Here is a 27,046-nt window from a genome sequence, read left to right as displayed (position 1 = left end):
GAGGAAAAAGCCAAGACCTCATGAGCAGAGGGGCCGCTACTCCCCAGCAACACACTCTTTCCATATCCTCTCTGCTTTGTTCATAACTGATGCGTAATCTTTTTCCATGTGAAGTACAAGATACGGGGGGATAAGGATGGCAAGCAGACAATGTTATCTTTCAAGGGTCGGGAAAAAATATTCTAGATCAATACACTGACGTATAATACAGACAGGTCATTTAACTTCTCCCTGTGCTCCCTGTCTTTATGCTGAAGATTACAGTTATATAAATATCTATTTTTCTTTTATAAAGAAGCATTTTATGGAAGTCATTTATTCCCTCATTCTGGGAAAGATGAAGGCAGATTTGTGGTTTAGATTTTTGTTTCGCTCCGTTTACGCTTTTGCCTCCCCGTCAAAATACAACGTACTTTTTTTTTTATTATTGCATGCTTTCGTATAATTGTGCTTGGAAAGAGTTGACATTAGTGCTGACATAAATAAGTTGCAGGTGCATCGGGAGATCATTAGCAGAGCTAATGAACACAAAGCGTATGAGGCAGCACTGCTCGTCTCCCTTCCTGTCTGTCTGACACGCTTTCAGGTTTCCCCGTGTGTCTGCTGCTGTCAGTGTCTCTGATTGTCACCTCTCACGGTGCAGCTGCCGCCTCGACCTCGTCTCTACGACAAAGACTCACTGCACATCTGCTTTTCTTTCTGGGAACATGCACGGGTGCATGTAACTTTAAAAATAGCACGCTCCAAACTAACCTTTTTCTAAGCACGCCGATCTGACTAAACGCCAGTCAGGACTTCCGTGCACTGACATGCACATGCACGTGGTATTTCGAGCCCCGGCATCAGTTGGTGAGCGTGGAAGAACTCCTACGCCATTCTTTCTTTGCCACAGTCCGAAGACGTGCAGGTTCCGGTTGGTTGATGACTCTAACACGCCCGTAGGTGTGAGCGTGAATGTTGTCTGCGTCCTTGTATCGCCGCCGCCATCGCCCAGCTCCCTGAATATCCTGAATATGATGGATAGAGTGGATAAAGATAATATATGTGGGTGGTTTACATTGACCTTAACAGAAAAAAACACCTGACTTGGTTGGAGTAAAAACCTTTTTCCTTTAACCTCGTAGTTATTAATCATGACCATAGTTCTGTGTATTACAGCCGTTGTCACCTTTGTAAAAACATAAAAATACAGCTGAATAAGTCAAATAATCTTTGAATTATTAAGAAATGAGCTTTTATTTAACCTAACAGAACATCTCTAGGTGTGCAAACACAACAGTATTGTATAGCTGTGTGTATGTGCAAGCGATGACGGATGACTTTAATAACCCGGTGACTTCAGGCCCCACCAGTTGACGGACACACACGGTGAAGCGTGTGTGTCTGACATGTACGTGACAGAATTGTTCATTACTTTTTAAGTGTAACTGGTGGTGGGTTTTATGGCTCTCATAGCTTCATGCCTTAAAGGACGAATCCACCCTATAATCCATCTAATAGTGATGTAGCTCACACTTACTACTGCCGACTATGCTGTTTTTGTTTTATATCCTTCTCGTTCTGGTGGTTAACCTCACAATTGTAGACCTGAGACGTCATCCAGCCCAGACGGAGAGAAATCCACAATCAGCTTTTATAGCTTTTTAATAGCTTATAACATAATGTACACACCTTGTATACACACCTCCGAGCAAAGTCCTAAGAGCTTTGAAAAGAGTGCGATCTTTTCAAAGCCCCCCGAAGGAAACACTTCTCCCCAGTGAGCTGCAAAATCTCCTTGAGTTGTGAAATGGTTTGATTTCGGCTTAGAGCAGCTAAAACTGGATAGCTTTTATTTGTAGAGAGAGTTCAGGCTGCCCTTGAAGCTAGATAATCTCACACCAGCCAATATTCCCACCAATGTTAATAACATAACTGTCAAAGGCCGAGGTTACAGTCTTTTCAATGTGATTTTTGGGATCGGATAGAAACTCAGCCGTATCTGGGTCCACACGTGACACTTGAATGCGACCTGCCTGACTGGATCGTGATCAGATATATTTAGTAGTCAAAGGAGCCGCTGCAGGGGAATTAAAGTCTTCACAATTAAAGCCACCCATTATTTTTTGCTTCCTCTTCCTCCCTGCAGTAGACGTAGTTTTCTGAGTGATGAATAGCCGCTAGTGACGCTCCGCTAATATGGTCGATAGACATTTCCTCCTGTAAATCCTTCCAGTAAAAGCTTCCCTTTTATTTTGTTATTTAAATGCTTTGATTTTAAAGCAGCAAACTAAAAAAAAAAAAGACTAAAATAAGTCTTTGGTTGAGAAATGTCAGATATAGATTCCTCACATGCTTTTTCCAGCACATTTTCCAATATAACTGTACTCTATTGGGGTATCTGGACTATTCTTATCTATATGCCGGTCTGACTTTATGAGTCATGCTGCCGCTCCTAAACTTAGCGCAGGCAGCAGGAGATAAAAAAAGGCGAGATAGTGGGTAACATTGGTGGAACGCCCTGAGACAGAAAAAAATAATGGAGGAGAGATGAAACACGGCAGAGATGATATTGATTTGAGCGGAGAGGATGGGGAAACACTCGCTCCTTCCTCCCTCTTCCTCCTCGAGCTGTCCAACTCCCACAGGGGAATCACAAAGTCTGAACAGGTGACACGGCAGAGTCTACGCGGTGCTTCCTGCAGCCGTTCTGTTGCACAAAGTGTTTGTGGCAGCCAGCGAGAGGAGCTCAGATATAAGGGCCTGAAAAAAGTTGTGGTGCGGGGGGAAACAAAACCTGAATCTGTTGTTATTCAGCTGTTGTCTCGCTTAAAGCTACACTTCATCTTACACATTTAAAGTCATAAAAATAGGAAATATCGAAACCTTTCAATCCCTTAGATCAGAGGCCAAATGGAGTCACTTATCCTGCCTATATATACTATGAAACAAACACCAGGCTACAATTAAAGCTGCTGTAGGCAACTTATCATATCAGTGAGAGGTAAAAGAAATATGTGAATATCAGACCCAGAAATCCTGGGAGGAAAATTCAGTCAGCCGTGGGAAGCAGGTTCACCTGGATTTCTATTCCGTTTAATCTCCTCCTCTGTGTGAACATTTCCCATAAGTGACGCACCATAAATCCATTTAGGCAAACTGGGAAAGTTTTAGGCATTTCAATGACGGGGTTTAGCTGCAGTGTTTTCTTTCAGAAATAGCAGCGCAGCTTTGATTAACAGCCTACCTGAGTCATAAAATGATTCTTCCTAATAGCAGCTTTAAAGAGGGACAGGATGATGAAACTCCTTCTGGTGTGCCTATCTGCACTGTAGGAAAAACAGAGCTGAGAGAGTGGGGCAATATTCTGAGAAAAAAGTCGCAAATATGCTACTTTATTACGATCTTACAACCGGCATCTGCTAACTTTGCATGAATGTACGCATTTATTTAATGCATCACAACGTGTGACAACGCCTCGTCAAGCTCCTTAGGGTGATGGCTGTTGATGGCTATTCTTTTTTTCGGGCTGTTGGACTAAGATGCTAGCGGTAGTTTCCACTTGTTGTCATAGCAATGGCAAACATCCGGTGAAGCAACTTGTTTACTTCCTCTATGACAAGCGAACGCTACAATTTGCCGACATTTGTTTTCTCCTACAGAGGCTCTAATACGCCGTCATAACAATCGTCAGATCACATCAAGGAAATAATTGTTTAGAAATCATAAAGGCTGATATTTTTCTTTTGGAAGATGCGTAGACAAATAAATGAATAGGAGTGGTGATTTGTTGATCACTCTCCGGTGTGTGTCATGGCGAGGAGGATCGGGCCCTTGTGATTCAGCTTGGCTGGATTTAGTGTAAATTGACCCGGCTCTCTCTCTCTCTCTCTCTCTCTGGAGGTTTGCCTCTCACGCCTTTTCCTGCCCTCCTGTGTGGGATGGGAGGATGTTGGGATGAAGTGGAGAGGATGGAGGGAGCAGAGATGGTCAAGGGGTCAGCCAGGTTGGCATGGCGACTGATCTGCATCTGCTTTCGGTTGCCATTGGAAATGAAGTGTTGCAGGCAGCTGCCGTGTGCAGAGCATCAGCCGTAGCAGGACCAATTTAGCTTCGCCTTCCCGCCGAGTTTGCAGCCTCGGCCGTTTGAGCCGGAGAGTGGCGATGGAAGCTTTTCAGGGCGACGGAGGCAGGGTTTGCTGTGACTAAGACTGCAGTCTTTGAGCCCGTAGTCGCATGATACGGCGGATAAAGGAGGGATTGGTGGGTTCAGGACAGGGCTTGTGCAATGTAATAGTAACTGAGGTGAGTCAGAATTGAAAACAAAGGGGCAGGCAACAATATAGTCAAGCAAGGTGTGAAATAGAGGGAAACGAAAGGGCGACATGTTCAGAGACACCTGCCTGTGATACAAGTTCAGAGCTGGTGTATTTACTGGCTGTCATTATGAGCCGTCAAGGTAGATTATCACAGAAACACACGAACACAGAGAGAGAGAGATGACAATCCTCTAACAGATAGGACAATCTATGTAACACACACAAACACATGTATCAATCTTTAATGGATATCCTCTGTTTTCACAGGAGAGATGAACACTCATCTCCAGATCTTTAATCTCTCTCACACACTTCTAAACTTATGTGTGTGTGCGTGCATGCGTGCATGCGTGCGTGCGCCTGTTTCGGCATTATCGCCTCGTGGTTCACGCCTTATCTTTACACCTCTTCCTCCACTCTCTCACGCTTCCTCTGTTCACCTTGTGACTTCCCACACCTCCTCTCTTCTCCTTTCCTGGTTTCACACAGCGCTCTTCAGTCACTACTGTTCATCAGGGAAACACGATTCAAGTGGAGGCAGTGAGGTGATGAACAACGCGCACGATGTTTGGATTCTATAAGGGCGTTCAGAGTGATTCACTTTAACGCTGCGCTGGTCGGGGGTTTTCTGAAACGCTGCTTTGATAAAGGGATTATAAATCATGATGTATGGCTTCATCAATGGTTGATTTGCTAAATACTTTTCACATCAGCCGAGGAGGACAGGATGAATAACTCACATTGATTTATTTCTGTTGCTGCTATCATGTTTCTAATTCTAATCTGATTCTGATAAAGCAAATGTAAAGCTAATCTGCACACTTCAATATTTATTTATTATAAGTCACATCTCCAATGAATTGAATGTGTATTTATGAAAGTATATCCTTCCACACACGTGTGCATAAAATGAGATAAAAAGTCTAAATGTTGGGGTGCTTGGGCCACATTATGTAAATGGACATAGTCTACTTCTAAATGTGATGCAGAGAAGTGCAGCTGATATAAAATCTTTTCTTTTTATCGAGTTTACAAGTAGCCACTCCGTCGTATTTTTCTATGTGGAGGTTGGACATTTTCAAGGTCCAGGTTGTTTGTTATGGACCTGTATTTCTTTAGCCCTTTTTTCTTGTCTTTTCGACCTCTCAAAGCGCTTCACAATGAATATCTGCTGCAGCACAATCACAAGCATGGCTGCAAGCTTTTGTTGCTGTAATGAGACGTCGCAGGTATAAGAGGTCAAAGGCTAGAGGGTCCAGGGGCAGGGCGATGACATCATTGTATGCATATTTGCCATAGACACTAACAGGAAACACAAGGGCGGTGTTTTGTACTTTTTCACCCTGTGACCTGGTTTCATGGATCCATGTGGACAGTCGGCCAAACGTACAAGACTTCTGCGTTTACACACAGAACAGGTTTCTTTCACACATTCACACACATTCATACATTGATGGCACAGCCTTCGGGGGGAATTTGGGGTTCAGTGTCTTGCCCAAGGACACTTCAGCATGCAGACTGGAGGATCCGGGATTCGGACTTCCGATCTTCCGACTGGAGGAGGCCTTGCTCTTCCTCTGAGCCATGGCGGCTTTCAGTGGTGGTTTTTCTGGCAGGTCGGGCCTGGTGGTTGGCTGTGAGCCATGACGGCCTCAAGGATGCTGCACTCGATCCAACAGCCACACTTCCTTTTCCGATGCTGATGAGTGTTTTCTCTTATATGCCGTTCAGTGCTTCGGTAATAACACAAAATAATAACAGATTAAGACAAAGATGAAGAGAAATTCATAGGAGCTACCAACCACAGGGTATATAGTGCGCATCCGTTGCCATGGTGAAAATGAGCATCAGGAATTATTAATTAACCATTTTTCTGCAAGTTAAGAACTAAAAGCTGCCTCATTAGAAAGTGGTACCTAAGAGTAAAATGTAAAATGAGCTCATTGGCTTCACAGTCTCATCGCGTATGAAACAATTTATACAATTTACTGGGACGTTCTATGAATTTGTTTCATTGAGCGTGACGACGTCTGATTCTCCGCTTCACATCCACAGTGAGCAGCTTCCAGCCGTGCCACCGAGCAGCTGGCATTTTCAGAACGGTCCTTCTCTTAACTGGCATCGTGTCACATTACAGAGAATCAATGCTTTCACTGCAAGAAGACAGATGTGCTCATTATGTGTGGAGTGGAGCACTAATCATGCTGATTGTCTCAGACAGTATGGGGCTGATTAAGCACGGGAATTGTAGGTAGGCTGTTGTGTCTGTTTGCGTGCGTCTTCGCACATGGGGACAAAAACAGCCAACAATACAAGACTATCAAGTTTCTGCTCAGGATATTCAGCTGTAGCTGTGTACCAAAGTCTATATATATATAGTATTAGATAGATTGTGAATACATGTGTGTGTGTGTGATGAAGAAAACAAGTCTATCATTTTTATCAGCGTCAGCAGCCGAACTAATGGACCTGATTAAGCCAAGGCATGTGAAGAAATAACGAGTGCTGTTAATGCCGCGTCAGCTAAAACAAAATTAACGTCTCACCGCAACAAGGCCATCGATGACTTTAGGGGGTCAAATCATTTCAATTGTTTTGCAATACATTGTTCATTTTGATATTGTAATCTTGTAATTCAACTGGACAAATCCAGATTACCAGGACCTGGATGGCTGAGAATCTTCACAGCCACTTTAGGCGCAAACAAAATGAAAAATGTGCCATCCGTTCGAGAAAAACGTAGGTTTGGATGACAGCAGACTCATCACGTATGACTCCCACAACAGGTCTGGACAACTCCTACATTCAAAATACGAGAAAATTGGTGAATGAGGCAAGTTCCTCTAAATCACTTGTACAAGCCACTTAAGGACAAATCTGCATGAGGCGCACTGCTCTGTGGGCCAAGAGAAAGTCCCACAAGATCTGTATGCCATTCATCTATTTGTGAGTGGCAGCCACAAATACCAGCTTCGTAAAGCTGATGAAGTCTAGTTTGTTGAGCATCTGCCAACCAGCAGCTAGTTGCCCGTGCAGTCTGTCTCAGTTCGTCATTATGCTGTCAGGATTCCTGAAACCGTGACTCAACCACCGATAATTAGACACCAAAAGCCAGTTGGTTGCCTCGTGTTACTCTTTCATCCACATAGACGCGCGGCGATGGCTGGACCTCCTTCAAAGCTCACACATCTGAATTCATTGTCAGTTTCTAATCCGCTCTCATGCGTTGTATCCATCGCCGTGTCCGCCCACTGTGGAAGGCAGAGAGTCCGTGTTGTTCGCGTGGGAGTGAGAGAGGTTGCAACTGGCTGCCAGCAGCAAGGACTAACGGGGAGAAGGATGGAAGGATTAAAACCAGCGAGGGAGAGGTGAGAGCCAATATCGGTTCCCACAACCCCTCCCTCTCTGTGGGCCTCCTCCCTGATGCCTGCTGCATCTCGCCAGGCGGTCAGGACTCCCAGTGCCAGTCTGCCGAGCATCATGCCTCTGAATAAAGCCCGAGCCTCAGCTGCACAGGAATATGAAGGAAAAAAAGCTCACATTGATATATACAGTTCAGAATATTTGCTCATGAGAGGAATTGCCTTTCAAGCACAGAACGAGGCGTTCTATCTAAATGATGTCATCCGAACACCGTTCCAGGAAATACCGTCGGTGCTCGATCGGTGCTTCGCTGTGCAGAGAGCGTGACTGAACGCCGGAGAGACAAGATTTTCTATACAGTATGGAGAACACTGAACACCTTGACACGCCATCAAAACGACATCTGATTTTAAGATCGTCATCGGTATTCAATACCCTTTTAAAAGGTATCGGCCAAAATAACCCATTAGCAAATAAAGTAAGCTGCTGGTGTCAGTGTCACTTTAAGGTTCCTGGGGTTGGGGCTGTTTGGCAACCGCAAAACCCAGACTCGTCCATCAGAGTCCAGTGGCGGCGTGCTTTACACCACTGCATCCGACGCTTTGCATTGCACTTGGTGATGTATGGCTTGGATGCAGCTGCTCGGCCATGAAACCCATTCCATGAAGCTCTCTATGCTGTTCTTGAGCTAATCTGAAGGCCACATTAAGTTTGGAGGTCTGTAGCGATTGACTGCAGAAAGTTGGTGACCTCCGTGCACTATGTGCCTCAGCATCCACTGATCCTGCTCCGTCATTTAACGTGGTCTAACACTTCTTGGCTGAGTTGCTGTCGTTCCCAATCGCTTCCACTTTGTTATCTTACTGACAGTTGACTGTGGAATATTTAGGAGTGGCCACCTGTGGCCATGGAAGTGATTGGAACAGCTGATTTCAATTATTTGGATGGGTGAGTGAATACTTTTGGCAATATGTCTCCTTATCTATTCAAACTAAAGTGTGTGTCATGACAGACTCAGCTATTGATTTCCATTGGAACATGTTTTTTCAGGCCCTGAAGTCCCATCAGTGACGGGACGTAAACCTCATCATTGCTTTTTTCCCACCTCAGCACTCCTTCTCTTATGTATTTGAGGAGCAGTTGAAGTGGTGATGGATGGACTGACTGAATCAATATTTAATCAACCTGTGTGTGGTGCTGCCCAGACGTGAGAAAGTGGATATTGGGCACCATGAGTTAGGAGTATGAAGAGACACTAGTCGCTCTTTCTGCTCTACTGAAACTAAAACACATTAGGAAAATATCTTCCCATCTTGTTCCTGAGTTTGTCTGCCTTAGCGAGTGATTTTCAACTTCAGAGGTGCAACGTAATCCTCTCGGCTCTGCAAACCTTCTGCAACCTTTTGCAAGAGCGAAATCAAGGGAAGCACTCCAACACAGACGGCTGCTTTAGTCTCTGAAGCACAGTTGGTTGGTTTCCCGGTGCTGGAACAAAGTCCTTAAACCATTATAACACTACAACACATAGCTTGATTAAATCTCCTTTAAAGCCCACAGATCAATCAAATGTAGATCAGCGCTGATACCGTGAGGAGTGTGAAGCGACAGCCGTGGCACAAAGCTAATAACAAACTCTAAAATAATGGATGCTAATCTACTATTTCCCTCTGTTAATTCAAGTCATGTTTTCACTGTATCATCAGGCTGTTTCCCTATAGAGTGGGAGGTTGATTGCCTTTCAGTAGAATCGAGCCCTGCACCACTATTGCTCCACACAATCCTATTTTCTATTACAAGTGGGGGCGTACTGTCTACCTGAGCGGATAATGAAGTCGCTCTCCTCTGTGTGTGCTGTAATCCCAACTCCTCTCTGTGTGATGTAGTGGCGTTATCACAGGAGCATCACACACTCAATTGCAATTATAAATGAATGCTGGCAACACATTCATCTTTGTATTGTGACGTTGTGAACCATAAGGATTTAAAGTAGGCAAAGAAAAACTACAAATCCTAAAAAGGCTATGAGTTGTCATCTCAAAGTCAGAGATTTTTTGGGGGCATGTATGTTGTGTTGGGTTTCGTTTGAACGACTGGCCTCCATCTTAAAACAAGGTATCCAGTACTCATAACACAAGGCACATGGGCATTGGTTTCACCGTCCCTTGCTTTATACCCTCAGCTTGATTATCTCGTTTGAAAAGCACTGTGGCATTTAGTTTTAGCAAGAACATGTTCAAATGAATCCTCTGGGTTAATTGACATCAATCAGAATCAATCATATATGATTGACAGCAGCTCAGTCCAACCTGCAGTGGAACATATAGGTAGGAGCTAGTGGCTGCATGCAAAATAAGGGTGATAAGTAAACCTGTATTATCCTTTGAGGCTATTGATTAAACATTTACAGCTAGTGTTTTGCAGCGCAGTGAGTGATGCCACAGCCCCGTCCGACTGTTTGCTGGCGCCGCGTCAGAGGAAACGTCCTCCATCATGGAACGTCAAAAAGGCCGCAAGCAGAGACGAGACCGTGTCTAAATGTGTCCATATTTCTGAGAGTTGTATTTTCAGTCACAAGGTACATACGTTTATCTGAGGGTGGCAGAGTTGCCATGGATACCGTCTTTCATCAGTGGAACACCTGATGCTTCACTACAGTCTCTCGTGGCCTCAGATTCCAGAGTGTGAAGTAGATACACGCGAAGAGAAAGAGATACAGAAACAGATAGAACACATTGCAATGTCTCATTCGTCCGTGAGTCCATGATGAGCTAATGGTAAGTAACGCAGATCAGTACTTACATTGAGGACGTTTGCCACTAAGATTTGCTTTACAGTTTTCTTCGCAGTTGGTCTGAAATTCAGAGAGAATCATTGGCTGTTCTGTGTGACAGACCAAGACAACGGCACGAGAAGCTTTGGCAATGGAACCGTTGGTAAACTATGCTGGTTGGGTTAGTCCTTGGATGTCTGTCACTCCTAAAGTTTGTGTTGTCTGTTTGACACTTCAAGTCCATTTTTTCAACATTACGTGCGTAAACGCGAGGTGGATGCCCAGCGAAAAGGCTCAAATTGCAACCAGTAGATCAGTGGAGTGTTCTGTAGTGATGTGGGGAGGGTGTTTTTTTTTACCCGCACCCACCCGGCCCGTTATGAGAAACCGACCAGCAAACCCCCAACTTAATGCATTATAGAAGCAGAGCTGTCAGGACTGAGCTCCTCAACGCTCTCCTTGGGGCTTCAAGCTCCGACCAGCTGGGTTGAAAGCACACTCGCTGGATGCACGACGCCGCTCTATCATCTGTGTACAGCCAACATTCCCCATCATCTCTTCAGAACATGGTGGTTCATATAGATTTTTAACCATTAGAGAGGTAGCTATTACTTTTCTGGAGACCAGCTGCATTTTATTACAGTATTACTTTGACGACTTCAAACCCAGGGACAGAAGATGCTCAGAATCTCTGCTGCGATAACTAGCAGAGTCAAACCTCCTCTGATGCATTCTAACATCGGCAAGCCACCTATCGTCATCAAAGGTCCCGAGGACTACATGTTCCCACCAGTTAGTACTTTGCAGATAAGACACAGTAAAGCCTGCCATGCCTGCAGCACAGAACATCAGAGCGTACACCAGCCTCCCACGTCGCTGAGTTCGTCTCGGGGTAACTTGGAAGCGTGATTGTTTGGAGGGCGAACTGGTGGACTGCCATTTCCAAACAAGCAAACTGTCAAAAAACAGAAACCGGGCAGCAAAACTTGCAGTGCACAGGCAGTCTTGGAAACAAAACGGTCATACGCGGGAGAGACGGCTGGAAAGCTCATGAAGTACAAACACCACTTTTGGTGTCGCTGTGGCGGGTGGCTGATTGGTGATGAGAAAGAGCTGTGGTGAGTTCAGTGGCAAGAAAGTGAACAATGGGAGGAAGAGAAGCTGGAGTCGATGAGTGAAAGAGAGAGTGAAACGCTTCGTCACACTTTTGCTAATCCTATTGGAAGTATGGCAAACCCCTTCCGTCCTGTCAAGAGAAGTTAAGTGCAGTTAGTCTAAAAGAGAATAGTTGTTCTATAGGCTAGTGAAATATCAGATGACATACCGTGTGCTCTGCTTACAGCTTCATTTCATGATAACGAATGTAAAATGAAAATAAAACTGATCGTTGATGTTTGAGTCTCATATTTAGGGTCATGATGTATCATCTATGAGCTCTATAATTGAAGGCTAATGACTGTAATCTGATTTATCATTCTGATGAACAGCACATTTGTTTCTCCATGCATACTTTAAGGTTTTCATAACACATATCCAATTAAATACATTTGAACCCTAAATTGGATGAAGTGGACTTCCTTGCTATATGCCACTTCATAATTTCCCCTGGTTAAATAAATCTTACTTCTTTATTACGTTCTTCCATTATAGCTTATATATTTTCATCTTCGTATTTCTGACTGTTCATCTAGATGTCATGCATGGAGCCCCGGATGTCCACTCGGTGGCAGGTCATTACATGACCACGAGTTTCCTAATGAGCCCATTATCTGCTTCAGGCCATCCCTTCTCTCTGACTCACCAATCTTTCCTTTTCTGCTCTACTCCTCCACACTTTCCCGGTTAATTCAATCAAATCAGATCATTCATCCTTTTTCTAACCCAATCATTGGGATAAATTATCACCTACTACTTTTGTAACTCTAGATTCTATGAGTAAAGGCATAGTCCTCTAAAGGTGTGTTCTCACCAAACGTGCATATTTCGTGCGGCGTATAAAGTCAATGCAAAGACCCGAATTCCAGTTGATGCAAATGACTCGACACGGATGAGGCGAATATGTGACGTTGTGTTGAAAGACTCACAATCAGATCAGAACTCCATTCGGAAAAGAAGCATTTTAAAAGTGATTTGCTTATTGTCTTGCAGACAGACCTTACAAAGCATGACTTCTGACTTTTTACAAATTGTGGTCGTTAGGTAGTTATTCCGGAATCCTTATTATCCGTTAAACGTTGTTTATTTTGGGTTCATATGGCAAGTAAACCAGCCGATGTGTAGCTTGCTATTCACAGAGAAGACCGCTCAGTGAAAATCACTGAGCACATCTGGGTGATGTTATGAACTCCGACACCGTTTGATTACCCGACGTATCTGGGACTTCTACAACATTTTACAGCAATAGTGGTTATTTCAGCCTTGATTGCCTATGAGTCTTTTAATTACACGCAGTGTAGTTCATTCAACACTATGTATATTTTAAGGACAGTGTTTCTCTGCACAGAAGTGTGGCTTGTTCTCTTTCTACCTGAATATTTTAGTGTTTCAGTTTTAAGCACGGGAAGTTTGATGTCTGGGAAAAAAAAGGAGCCAGTGACGGGGATGGCAGTATTTTTGGGTGCTCTATTAATAAAACATGCACAGTATTCATTTCAGGGATGTCTATCTTTTGGGACACAGTGTTATACACCAAGATTTAGTTTTTTCTTTTTGATCACACACACACAAACACACACACGAGGCAAGATAACACGCATGATATCACAACAACTAGTGCCTTACAGAGAAGAGCACTCGCACATTACACAGCTTGACTCCCCCATCTATGAGGCTAATGAGGGAGTGTTATGTGATCAGTTTAAATGTTATGGAGAAGTTTTGGACTCCTACACATAGACACGATTATACAACAGTTAGCTCCAACCACACAGACAGACTGGCCAACAACCGTTCTGCGTGGTTCCTACCTATCACTGCAATAAATACCAGGGATACCACCATCTCCCACTAAAATGTCACCGGCCAGCCCGGCCAACTGGCTCGTTATTACCAATGGAAGGACTGCCTGATGAGAAAAGCCCTTTGTTAAGTGTACATGTTGCTGTCATAAAACCAACAGCAGGTCTCACGCAGGGGAAAGGAGAGCAACCAGAAGGTTTTTTTAACAGACTTGTGATGCATGTTGTGATGTCCCAGATACGCCAGGAAACCAACGCCATTCTGTCTGGGACCATGAGGTGATACATTTCAATGCCACTAGCACCCGCCGCCCCTAGCACTGTTTGAATGGGTGCACTTGCATGAAAATGGTGAAACAAAAGTCAAAATAAAGGCATATCTTAAAGTTGATCATATGTAGCAACGTTTACACTTTGATAATACTGGATCGCCAATCATTGAATCGATACATCCGTCCAGATCAACGATTGTTACACTGTGTGTGTTTAAAATGTCCCCATGCATCAAACATTTGAGACTTCAGATGAAATGCATGTATACTTTGTTAACAGGTATTGAACTGATACACACACACACACACACACACACACACACACACACACACACACACACACATCCAACAAGCAGTTGCGAGTGATTATTACAAAGCATCAGTCGTGAAAGTGGAAAAACCCAAGTGAGCGGTTTGAAAGTGGTCTGAGTGTGAACATCCGCCAACAAGCCATGGAAATAGCTCGCTAGATGGTCTGTGCAGATGGAAAGTGAACATAATCTATTATCGTATCATTCACACTACAAGCTCCCAGCTCTGGGCTGTGAGACAATTTTGGCTGAGTGGCCGCGCTCAGTGCTGCATGAGGCCCCAAAAATACCTTTTTCCATAAGGCAACTGTTTGTTTAGTTCAAGCCATTCGGTTGTGCAGGAAAGACAGTAAACACACCTGGAGGAAGTCTCTTTATGGATCCAAAAATATCGCCCTGGCTTTGTCTTGTTCTTATTGATAAAGTGAGGATGCCCTTCTCCTCATGTCTTTGCTTGACCACAGTGAATGTTTCATACTTTATGTTTCAAACTAATTGTTTTTATTGTCCTCTATTGTCACCCTTATGTTGGCCACTCCTCTCTTGACAATATTAACACTCCTGACTTGTGTCTCTCTCCAGCTGCCATCGAGGCCTGCCTGGGTCACCTGCTGAAGAGACGCGCAGCTGGCTTCCTTCGCAGCGACAAGATCGCCGCCCTCTTCACCAAAGTCGGCAAAGTGTACGACACGGCCGGCGAGGTTTGCCGCAAAGTGCAGGAGCAACTCCAGCAGCAGGCCGATCTCACCAGGTTGGTCTCACAGCGACGCCCCCTTTTGCTTCCGTCCAAACAGCCGCTTTGCAATAAGTGAGCGCTCAGCGAAAAGTGTTTAAAGAGACACTTGATTTCACATTTAGGCTCCAATTCATCTTTTTTGTGATTGAGAGCGTTGCCACCGGGAACTCGCACCTGACACCACAGTCAGAATTAAATTTGTGTTAATTGAGTGAATCTGCCATCTTGATTAGAGAGGAAGAGACACTCTTCTCCATTACAGCCCACTTTGTGATGAGGACAATAAGGCTCATAGTGTAGCTTTAATTATAATAATTATACATTTTATTATTATGCACCGCAACATCAACTGATTAACAACAGGTACAATAAGATGACTTTGAGAAGCCGTTTTTATACAAGCTGGACTCAATAACAGGAAAACATTATATATGTATACATGAAACGTATTTGCCATAAAGAGCTCAATAATCAATGATATTAATGATGGCTTCACTCATTTGACTCCTTATTTTAGCAATAAGCCATGCCACTGAGGCACATTCAGTGGTATTGAATCCAAAAAAGCGTCCATCAATAGGAACTTTCAGAGTGCATTTTTACAAAAACTGATATCGAGAGAGATAACAACACCACACGTCCTCTATAAACATTTTGTAAATGTACTTTAAATGCATTAAAACTTTTATTTTATTAAAATTAAAATGTGAGGACATTTTTTGATGTTAGGGTTGTCACAGCAGAGTTTATTCTTTTCCCCATTTTGTTGATTGTTTGGTTTTGGGGGGGGATTCCCGTCTGTACTTTGCACGCTGCTTTTACAGTAACGTTTATTGAAATACAAAGGTTTATTTCGACATTAGGGACTTTTTGCCATTCCTTGTACACCAAGTGATTATCGCCACGTAAAACACACTCCATCACCGTCAGACACAATCTCTGGCCAGTTGAGTGTTTACTAAAGCTGAGCGAGTGTGTTCGGGGGGTTGCATGTGTATTTCTGCGTGTGTGCGCACACACACACAGTATGATAAACTGCTTTCTCTGCAGCCACTTAGGTCCGGGTTGAGCTGTTTGCGAGCCCATTAATTGTCCATTAGCATGAGCCACATGGCTACCACATGTCTCTCCGGGGCTGCAGAGAGAGATTTCCAAATGGAGGAGCGAGAGCTTTGGGCGACAAGCGCACGCAAACACACACACGACACCGATGCAAAAAAAAAACAATACCACACGCGCAGATGGTGTAGCGAGATGTTGAGGCAACATGGCTGCGTTATATGATGTAAATCAGGAGTTAAACGTGTTTGGCTACGCGGGGCTCTCTGTCTTCATATCAGCCGCCGTCTCTCGCTCATCTGTCACATCTCATTGGCCTTTATTTCCCCAGACACACAACATTAAAGCCTATTATTGTGTATAGATCTGGTTTGCACAGGTCGCACACCTCCACCACAATGCACACACGCACACACTGACACACACACACACACACCCTGCCCCCTCTTCCTGTCATCCCACCTCAGGGCTCCATCTCTCATTTACCCTGGTTACTATGGCAACATGCTTTGCGCCATTGGCAGCAAGAGTAGCAGAGAGTATGATGGGAAACAAGAGACAGAGAGATAAACTACGAGCATGCATCGACAGTGGCATAAAGATTTGTTGCGGTGAATTGAATGGTAATTACAGCAGAGCAGGTTGGTGTGTGTGTGTGTGTGTGTGTGTGTGTGCATGCATGTTTGTGTGTGTGTGTGTGTGTGTGTGTGTGTGTGTGTGTGTGTGTGTGTGTTGCCAGTGGACGACCTGCCATTGGGTATTTTCTCTTTGTTATATTTTCCTTTAACCTTCCTTCTCTTACTGTTTTTCCCTCTTGCCCTCTCTCCGTTCCTTACATTCCGTACTTATTTAAACCCAAACCCTGATTCTGAAGGACAGACACATCAAGTAGTTTCAGACAGACTGTTTTCTGTGTGATTGTGGCCGTACTGGACTTCATGTCATCGTGTTCCTGGTTGTCAGAAATGGGTCAAAAATATTGAGTTTTCTCTTCTCTCTGACGGCCAGTTGACACACACACACACACACACACACACACACACACACACCGCTGCAGTTCCCACTTTACACTATTAAAAGTGTGCTAGTTCCCACATCTCTGCAGTTACCTAAAACATTATCATAACTGATATACATTATGGCCAAAACTCACACAAATAAAATCCCAGTTGTAACAAACCGGTGATATTTTAATGCAACAGATCAATGCTCATGTAGCGCCTCCTGTAATTGATGTCACACATAGTGTTTATTAGCATAGCCGTCTGACCAACTTCCTACATGGAGCCAGATCAGATTCAAGTATGCTCCCAGCTCAGTGATTAAACAGCCAAACAGAGCAAATAGGCTGTAATGCCCACTCAGTACGATTCATGGTTTCTCAGCCCTCTCTGTAACGCCATGCGTTCCACCCGCCTAAAGACCATATTTGGTCAGCACTTCCTATTAATGTGTTCCTTTTAAGCTGCCTGAACCCTTTACAACTCACACACATGCTGTCTTACACACACTAGTTTATAACACTCAAAGATACACTGACACACAAACATAACAAATACCTGTTTCTGAACAGATCATCATGGCTTTTCCTTCCTCACAGAAAATCTCAGTGGGTCCCACCCTACTAACAAATGTACATCGTTACTGACCTGTATGCAAAAACTGAAATTCACATCATGCAAGAGGCCTAATAAATCACCCTGACATATTCATTTTAGCATCCATATTCATGTGTCAGCTCAAAATGCAATCTGCTTGTAATCATTGTGATCCATTAAGTTAGCTCCATGTTGACATTTGTTGACATTTTTGAACAATGACAGCATGGATTAGGAGAGACGGCACAGCGCTGGAAGTGATGTTTCCACAGAGATTTACACATTCGATCAAGACTTCTTTAATGGAAGCGACTACACACTGATGTGAGCAGATGCTTTGAGGCAATATATCGTCATGAAATGAATAAGTTGGTTCATTCTGAAGGATGCATGCACAATGGTGTAATGCTATATTCACATTTAACTTAAAAAACATTGTGTCAAAGGTCACTCCAAAATCCAAATACTCATCCAGAGAAATAGCGTGATAGCAACTAGCACATAAGTCTGAGAGGCTGATTATTTTGCGCCTAAGTTCATCCATCAAGTATTTAAAGGAGTCATCACCTGGAAATCGCAATTTCTCTTGTTAAAACATGCATATCTGTGTTTGACCTCAGTTGAAACTTGCCTGAAAGGCTGGAGTTTGAAAGTGGCGCCGTTTTTTCGCTTCTGCTCTTTTTCCGAACAGGAATAGCACACAAGGGTGTGCATTCCTAAAGCACGAGATTTTGATTCTGCGCCTTCGGTGACGTCACCGTGGCGGCTACTTGCATAAGCCCACCCCTCTTTCACCACCCAACCCCGCCCCGTCCGCTACCTGAAATCGCCGAAGCGCCGCCATTATGTTTTGGAGTCTGCATGCAGGCAAGCCCCCCCCCGGCTCTGTCCTTCCTGCGGCGAATCAACGCGCGCCTCATTACATATTATACAATGCACATCCGGACCAGTCAAAACCTCGCGCGTAATCTCGCGTGATAAAATCGCGGTACGAAAAAGGGTCAGAACAAGCTCAATGTTTGATTAAAAATTTTTTTTTTTTTTCTAATAAGTTTTACGAATTGATCCAAAGCGATCCAAGGGGGGCTGGATACGTATAAAACCAGGTGATGACTCCTTTAATTCACACAGTGTACAAAACTATGGTCGTTTCATATCGATAAGTTATTTTTTGAATGACCAGAAAACATGCTTTACCATCGTTATCAAGATACAGTATGATATTACCGATACTTATGTTAATATGCTGGAAAACGTGAGAAAAAAAAGTCAGAATATTGTTTTTTATAGGTAGGAAAAATGTCTTAAAATGGGTAATCTAATAAAAGAGCAAACCAGGAGAGGAAAGAGACTAGAAGCACTTGATAATGGATCAGCTACACGTCACACATTAGCACTTTTTGTTTTCCCTTGTATGGTACCTATATGTACGACGGCCACTTGAGGAGAAGAAAATGGAGCCGAGAGAAGGGGGCAATATTATTATTATACAAAAAAAGTCTCAAATTTTGCCTCGTTAAGGTCCTGAGGGTATATGAGGCCAAATTGTCATGTTTGCCGTTGCTATGACAACAAGTGAAAGCCCATACAAATAAAACCAAGAATATAGACCATTTAAACTATACTCCACCAAAGGGGTTATTATTTAAGTCCCTGAGAGTATAGCCAATATGTTTTCTTCAAACCTGTAACTATTCATATATAATGAAGAAGAAAAAACGACAACATGAAAAATCCATTATTTCTCTCTCTCTCTCTCTCTCTCTCTCTCTCTCTCTCTCTCGCTCTCTCTCTCTCTCTCGTGATCATGAGAGATCATGTTTGTAATTGACCTGGTGAATGCACAATATAGTATAATATCATGTCAGTAGTGTGGAAACCACAGTGGGAAATAATTAAATACAGTACTACATACTACCTCAAACTTGAATACAAGTTATACATGATGTATACAGGAGGAGATGTGAAGAAATACTGCAACACACTGCAGGTTTTATTTAGAGAGGAAGACCCTGTCTGCTTTTGCATTCTGTCTTATCTCTGACATCATCCTGATGCTCCCCGCATCGCCTGGAGAACACTGCACACACTCACACACACACACACACACTCACAATCACACACTCACTCACTCTTCCTCAAAACGGTAGGGGACTACAAAAATCGTGACTTAGCGCGCACACTCAAATGTTGGGGGGATTGCTAACATCGTGACTGCGGCAGCCGAGCCGCCCTCAGCTCACAGACATGCAGACACACATCCGTTAGCTTGTTGAAGTGTGTGTGTGTGTGTGTGTGTGTGTGAGTCTGAATGGGTTCTGTCTGTTTGTTGTAGAAGGACCGGAGATCAAACTCTGTCTGGGATGAAGTGTCCCCTCTCTCCGGGCTGATATTGTCCATCTGCCTCCATATTTATGAAACACTTCAGTCAGCTGATTTCTAATACAGAACGGCACCTTTCTTCTTTTATTCACACAGTATTAACTGTATTATGTATTATTTTTGCAGTCTGCAAATGTTCAGCAATAAGTTGTATGTTTTGTAAGGGTGTAACGATCCGTATCATTTTCTATGGTTCCGATACGAGAGCTGACGAAGGAGGCAGCTTCTGGTGGGAGGGAAGGCAGGGAGAGCAAGCCAGCTTAATGGGAGTAGTGGAAGGCAGACTGGTTCATGAAGACAATTTTTAGTTTGAATGAGAATTAATTATGAATAACATGACACATTTTTCCTGAGCTGTTAAAACATTATTTTCCATTCAATAAGTTCATATGGCCTGAAAACAACATACAACATATGTGAAATTCATGGCACAATTCAAACGGGACCAGAATATAATTTTGATCTCGCCATAGGAATACATGCATCAGAAATTCATATTGAGGTCCCATACTGGAACTAGAGAGGCGGGACTTCGCCACTCTATTGTGATGACTTCTGGAAAACAACATCAAGCCATGCGTGTGTCGTATTATGACGTGATGACGTATGTACAACAGGCAATCGGGCCGAGAGCAGCGCCTCTCCAAATGTCACTGCTATGGGTTGTCCATAGTCGGTGTAATAACTTGCAGGTACAAACAATGTACTGCTATCAGCAAGATGTTTATTATGGGCCTAAAACAGAGTTGACCTTATATCCGAACCCTCTAAAACACCAAAGTCACACAATATGACAAACAAAGTAAGTGATCGAGGCAGCCGTAGACCAGCGCCTTAAAATGACTCATATTGTGAATGGAGCCTAGTGGCTTTAAATAGATCATAGATAACAGCTTCAGTTCCCCTTCAAGAAGCGCTGCCTCATCAGCAGTGATTCTAAATGCAGCATACACATTACTGTCTGTTTTCTCCAGCGTGGCGACCGCCGTCTGCTGTAGATAATACACTGACTATTTATAGGTAACTTTTATACGACCCCACTTCAAACAAGCACGCTATCCCTTTAACAGTTAATGAGGTCTTCATTAAGCTGATAGGACGTCATCAGCAGTATCGATCCATCATTTCTTTCCTGCACGACGCAGACATGAGCCCGTCTCCGTACCCGGGTTGTTGAAGGTGTTGACCCGTCCTTTGTGCCCCTGCAGGAGAACCCAGAGCGTCGGCCATGAGCCTCTGAGGAGACAGGGCTCCTCCACCACCAGCCGCACCCCGCAGCCCCTCTCTGCCCAGGCCATCAAACACATCTGGGTCCGGACGGCTCTGTTCGAGAAGGTTCTGGATAAGCTAGTGCAGTACATTGTGGACAACTCCAGGTGATTTGTTTTATTCTCTCTCCCCCCCATCATTACACAGCAGTGGCCCACAGCGCACCACTGTGTGAACAATCCCTTGAATACCCATTTAGTGCCTGCGTTCTTGTGCTGTGTTCTCACTCTGGCTGCTTTGTTCTGGCTGACAACCACAGTGAGCTGTCCACACTCTGCTGATGCACTTCACTGATCAAAGCCTCAAACTGATGGGGTGACGATGGGAATCATACTTTTAAATGGAGTAGTGTTTGATGTTGTTGTGTTGTTATTCATGATGAACAGATAACCTGACATCGTGTTCAGAAAGCTGTGCTGTAGTCCAACCAACGTCTGCGTCAACCGGTTTTCGACAGTCCTACTAATTTCTCAACAAACAGCAACGTGAATAGACCGGCAGACGGAATTTGAAAACAAATCTGGCTGTCATCGGGCCGAACAGGAGTTATCCTAGCTGATTATGAAACTTAATTCTGCGTTTTCCTATTCTGCTACATTGAAATGAAAGAGGAAGACTGCTTGGTTCCGTGTCGCATTCAACATTATGATGAGAGTAAATGAGAGAATTTAATATATGAGGTACCCATGAGAAATAGAATAATAGAATAGAAAACTAATAGAATAGCAATCTGATGTTGTAAAGATACGCCTAAACGTCTCTACAAACCTACATAGAAATGGGTGTAACAGGTAACAAATGGCTGAGTTGCCCGGGTTTGCATGTGAAGAAAGGTAATTGGTTGATCCAGCTCCTGCCTGGAGGCAGCTTCATATCAGGCATGTTCAGCCATAAGGCTATAAATACCTGAATTCATACACTTTTTAACGTGGTTGTCTCATAGAGTGTGTATAGAAAAATAAAGGTCCATAGATCTGTAATGACATTTTTCATTATAATGTTCATTATTTAAGGCTGTCAGTGTGATGCAATACAATCTCCTCTGTTTTAAATCAAATTTGTAATTCAAGAACACAGCAGTGTGTCCTACTCGGTTAAAAGTTAGCCTGCTTTGTGATACCAGAACCACCCGATTTAAGCCTTAAGATAGCTGGCTAGCCTACTAATCTAGGCTTTGTGATAACACAAGTCTTAAGCAAGGGATGCCGTCTATGATCCTGAACAGCTATCATCCAGAGCTGAACTACGACAGTTTCAATCTAGAAGAAGCATCTCTACTCTAGAGATCATTGAAAGGCTTTCTGGGAAATGAAGTGCTACTGACGGCATTTAATGATCTGTCTTCTTTTGATTCACTTTATTTGGTGTGTTTTATTTCTGCAGTAAATACTATGAGAGGGAAGCTCTGATGCATGACTCAGTCTTCGGGCCCATCTTGGCAGCCCTGCTGGGTGAGTAGATCACACGGTGCTTTAACTGACAAAATCACCAGAGGCAAAGTAAGGAAACGTGCAGAACCAGAACAGGAGGTTGATGCCCGATCAAAAGGCACAGAATTAATATGATACAGGCTCCAGTTTGTATTCCCATATATGCTTCCTTTAGTTTTACCCAAAATCTGGGACACATGTAACCTACTCTACATCTACTAGCAGCCACCAGACACACACACACACACACACACACGATCATATGCATTGGTGTTGATGGAAACATCAGGAACAGGACTTCCTAATCCTAAACAGGAAACGAGCTTCCGAACTGAAGCAGCCGTTGATGACTTGCTGCCCAGAGCAGTCGGTAAAAAACAGTTAGGACTCAGCAGTCAATGACGGTGTAAAACAGTCAATAAAGGAGGCCGTTGAGCGTACACTCCTTAACAAGCACAAAGAATATTAGGCTGATGGGTCCAGCAGTATGTGAGATTAGCCGTGGAGAGACGGACAGACACACACACATACGACCAAACACGCCATCCCCTCCAGGCTTATGTTGGCGAGATAATTAGACCACAAATTCAGCCACTGTCGGAGCTATTTGTTAGAGCAGACAATTTGGGGCCACCTCCGGTGACAGTCTGCTGCAGGCAGACGGCAGGCCGCGGCCCCCCAGACACAACAGCTCTTAATACACAGAGAAAGGACAACACACGAGCAGCGAGGCAGGAAGAGAACACAAAGAGCCCGGCTGACTGAACCGGAGGAGACGCCGCAATCGGTGTGACATAATACACACAATATCCAGTCTAACGAGGTGCAAATCAGCCTGATAGCAGCTAAAGGGGACTGGTGAGGCAATCAGCAACAGGTGTGCAGAGCAGCACCACGCACAAAGAGGACACCTAGTGGACACGTGAGGAACAGCAGGGGGGCAAATCATAACTGTGTGCATTTCAAAACTACTATATGTTCCTTTTCCGGCAGACAAAAATATGATGTAATGTTCAGATGTCAATCAATTTGTGACTTTGTAACCTTAAGACGACTATTTCAAATTTGAAAAAAAAAAAAAAAAAATGCATTCTTCATTCTATCTGTGAGTCTGTTTCTGTTGTGGGTTCATCCAAACCTCCACACAATTTTAATCTACATGTTGCAGATAAAAACTATACTGAAGTAGTGTTACACACACACACACGCACACACACTGAAAAGATTAGTGAATGTAGAGCTTGCAGTTGGAACACACCACAGGGAAGAAGAAACCGCGGGGACAGAAATCACCATGACACCTGTGACATTTACACATCAAACCGAGGAATGAGACGAATGCTTCAGTCAGACGTCGTCTTATTTCTCCGATTACATAAAGAACACCATGATGCACGTAAGCTGGAATATACGGTTATTGGCGAGTCTCTTTTATACAGTCACACTTATTTTCACGCTGATTTTAAAATAGTCCTGTAACATAGAGAATATGGTGATCTCATGAAAAGAGCTGCGCCAACAAAGAACGTCTCTACTAACATGTGAAGAGCCTCATACATCTTCTTCCTCTGCCGTAGAGCTCCATCTCTGTCCATTAACTATTCAAAACACATCAGTGAGCCACACTGTAGTTAATTTTATCTCCTTCCCTCATACACCGTCCTGCTGCTCCTCATACACACTGCAGTGAAGAAGCTTATATACCATTATAAAAGATCTTCTTTGGCTTTTTGAAATATTTCTTTGCGTTGAACGTTGAAATGATTCAAACAGAGGAATGTCCCTGATGTAGTTAGTGGGTCTGTTCATGTGTGTGCTGTGTTTTCAGTGGGGCCCTGTGCTCTGGAGTACACTAAACTGAAGACGTCGGATCATTTCTGGACCGACCCCTCGGCCAACGAGCTAGTCCAGCGCCACCGTATCCACGGGGCCCACCGGGGCCAAGACACCTCGGCCGGCCGGCGGCCTGCTCTCGGGGTGAGCGCGTGCGTTCGACATGAGCTGCTTCAAGGCTGGAGGCGTTGGCGTCTGGTGGTGGGAGCAGACGTTCAAACATCTTTTCTTTTTCTAGATCCGCAAGAGGCAGTCGAGTGGCAGCATGTCAGAGGACCGGTTCGCTGCGTCGGCGAGGGAGTACGTGGAGTCTCTTCACCAGAACTCCAGAACTCACCTTCTCTACGGCAAAAACAACGTCCTGGTGCAGCCGGTACGACGGCGCATGATCCTCAGCTTTGACCGTCTACTAGTTTTTTTTTTTTTATTATTTGCCGACGTTTTTGAGCACAAGCAGAATTATTACCCAAGCAAGGCAGCAGCACGTGGAGGTGACAGGGCCAGCACAGACTGTGCTGGAGCCAGTGAGGTCATCAGTGGACTCCTGTTGCTGTTCAGTTATCACAGTTGTGTTACTGAGTCAGCCTGTTTAGTGTGTTACTCAGCAGCCGTTTACACACCGGGACAGTGTGAAGCCAGTGAGATCCTGCAGTTAAACATATGCTCGCAGGCATGAAGACATTGGTTACATGTAAGAATGTACACCAGGATGATTCAGCGTGTGTTACAGCTACACTTGGCCTAACTTTTTTTTTTTTTACTTTATCGAGCTGTACAGTAGCAGGTCTCAACCTTCTCCCGCGGAGGCCCTGAATCTATAACGTTGCTCGGGAATAAAAGGCAGAAATCCCACTTGGCAGCCCACACATGCAGTTCACCCTTCAGCTGCTGTACAGTTGAATTGCAAAGAATGGTTATTTTCATCCATCATTGTGCTGCACACACACACACACACACACACACACAGTATTTAGTGTGTGTGATCTTTGAAGTGAAAGCTGTCTTTCTCCTGCCTTCAATGTGCCCGTTTGGCCCTGGCAGCGTATAATGAGCATGTATTTCGCCTCCACATCGCTCAGCCTTTGACAGAGCCGTGCTTACACTTGTGGCTGAGTGCGGATACACATTAATCCAGCAAGCACTTCACGCTATGCATGCTAAATAAGATTCCGCTTCTCACATCTTGGGCCTCGTTCACCAACATCTTCCGAAGTTTCTTTTTGAGAAATGGTTGTGACGTGAAATGCAGGATTTCTCCTTCTCGTGTCGTGAAAATGATGATTCCCAGGTGCTCCTCGTTATCAGGTAAACATCCTGCCACTTCCCATAAAAGGGATACGAGCCTGCAGGGCCGTGTGCACACACAGGGACTCAAACGACCGGGTGAAAATCTAAAGAGGACGGAGCCCCGGACTCCAAAACTGGAGGTCCTCCTGCAGGAAGTGAATGCCAACCAAGCTGTTGCATTTAATTAAACTCTTTATAAATGTATAACACACTAAATATTTTTTTTTCCAGCTTCATCTTTGAATGTTGTTTGAATGCATTCGGCCTAGAGCTATATGATCATTTCAGAGGACGGTATCGATCCTCTCATAGTTCTTTAAAAAGATAAGAATAGTTCCCAAAATGTTGAACGAACATTTTTAAAGCAGGTTTTCAGGCGGTTAAACTAAATAAAATGGTCCAGTCAAGGAGGCAGTCCTCTCTGTCTTGTGCTCCTTCCTCTTATCCTCTTCCTCTCCCTCCTCCCACGGCAGAAGAAGGACATGGAGGTGTTGCGGGGCTACTTGTCTCTCCACCAGGCCGGGGATAACCTCACCCTGAAGTGGACCCCCAACCAGCTCATCAACGGCACGCTGGGAGACTGTGACCTGGAGAAGAGGTGGCCCAACGCTCTATTTTTACATCTAATTCAACACATTTTCAGTTAGTTTTATTGTAGTTTTTGCTATAATAACCTCGTGTTGCCTTCCCTGTCAGTATCTATTGGGACTACGCGCTGACCGTCCCTCTGCGCCAAATCGTCTGTATCCACTGTCACCAACGGCGTGAGTATATCTGCTGCTTTCCCATAATGCCTCAGTCACTAGTCACTCATCCTCCTCGTGCACACAGTCAGGTCACGCTGCGCCACTCACCATATATCAAGAGCATGTTGTCATGAAGTGGTTGATAAACTGTGGTGTTTTTCCCCGTGGTATTCAAGCTGACTGCGGTGGTACCCTGGTCCTGGTCAGTCAGGATGGAATCCAGCGGCCGCCTCTCCACTTCCCCCCCGGTGGTCACCTGCTCGCCTTCCTCTCCTGTCTGGAAACAGGCCTTTTACCACGGGGTCAGCTGGAGCCGCCCCTCTGGTCCCAGAAAGGCAAGGTAAGTGTATCTACTTACCGTATATATTTGCAGAAAGTACGGTAGTTAGTTATAAGTGTGGACTAGATTGTGGATACTGACAATAGTGTAAACTTTACAACAATAACTCGCCTACTAAAATACCAGATTCATGAGCGTGTTGTCTCTTTAAAACGATGTGGCTTGTTGAACGCAGCGGAAGCCTTCGGGTGGTTTGTAAACTTGAACACATCTGTTTGTGTTCCTCAGGGAAAGGTGTTCCCTAAACTGAGGAAGAGGAGCAGCGCTGCCAGGCTCATCGACCAGGACGGGAACGGCGAGGAGGAGACGGCTGCTGACTATGTGTTTCGCATCGTCTACCCGGGATACCGTTCCGACGCCAGTAAGTAACATGTTCACTTTGTTGTGCACAGAAT

The 27,046-nt window shown here is 44.2% G+C and overlaps 1 protein-coding gene across 4 annotated transcripts in view; it reads left to right on the top strand.

Moving 5' to 3' along the window:
• Positions 1-27,046, top strand: part of sgsm2 (small G protein signaling modulator 2) — a 61,265-nt gene that overhangs the window by 20,547 nt on the left and 13,672 nt on the right. For all 4 annotated transcript variants that reach the window (XM_084019648.1, XM_084019650.1, XM_084019649.1 and 1 more), the window contains exons 3-11: positions 14,554-14,722; positions 20,955-21,122; positions 22,399-22,466; positions 24,274-24,422; positions 24,517-24,651; positions 26,039-26,163; positions 26,262-26,329; positions 26,488-26,651; positions 26,880-27,012. In XM_084019648.1, the coding sequence (XP_083875774.1) occupies positions 14,554-14,722; positions 20,955-21,122; positions 22,399-22,466; positions 24,274-24,422; positions 24,517-24,651; positions 26,039-26,163; positions 26,262-26,329; positions 26,488-26,651; positions 26,880-27,012 (1,179 nt within the window). The remainder of the gene's footprint in view (positions 1-14,553; positions 14,723-20,954; positions 21,123-22,398; positions 22,467-24,273; positions 24,423-24,516; positions 24,652-26,038; positions 26,164-26,261; positions 26,330-26,487; positions 26,652-26,879; positions 27,013-27,046) is intronic.

Source organism: Eutrigla gurnardus (genome assembly GCF_963514095.1).
Source record: "Eutrigla gurnardus genome assembly, chromosome: 10".
Lineage (NCBI taxonomy): Eukaryota > Metazoa > Chordata > Actinopteri > Perciformes > Triglidae > Eutrigla > Eutrigla gurnardus.
Note: the sequence above shows the minus strand (reverse complement) of the source record. Positions and strands in the feature narration are given on the sequence as shown.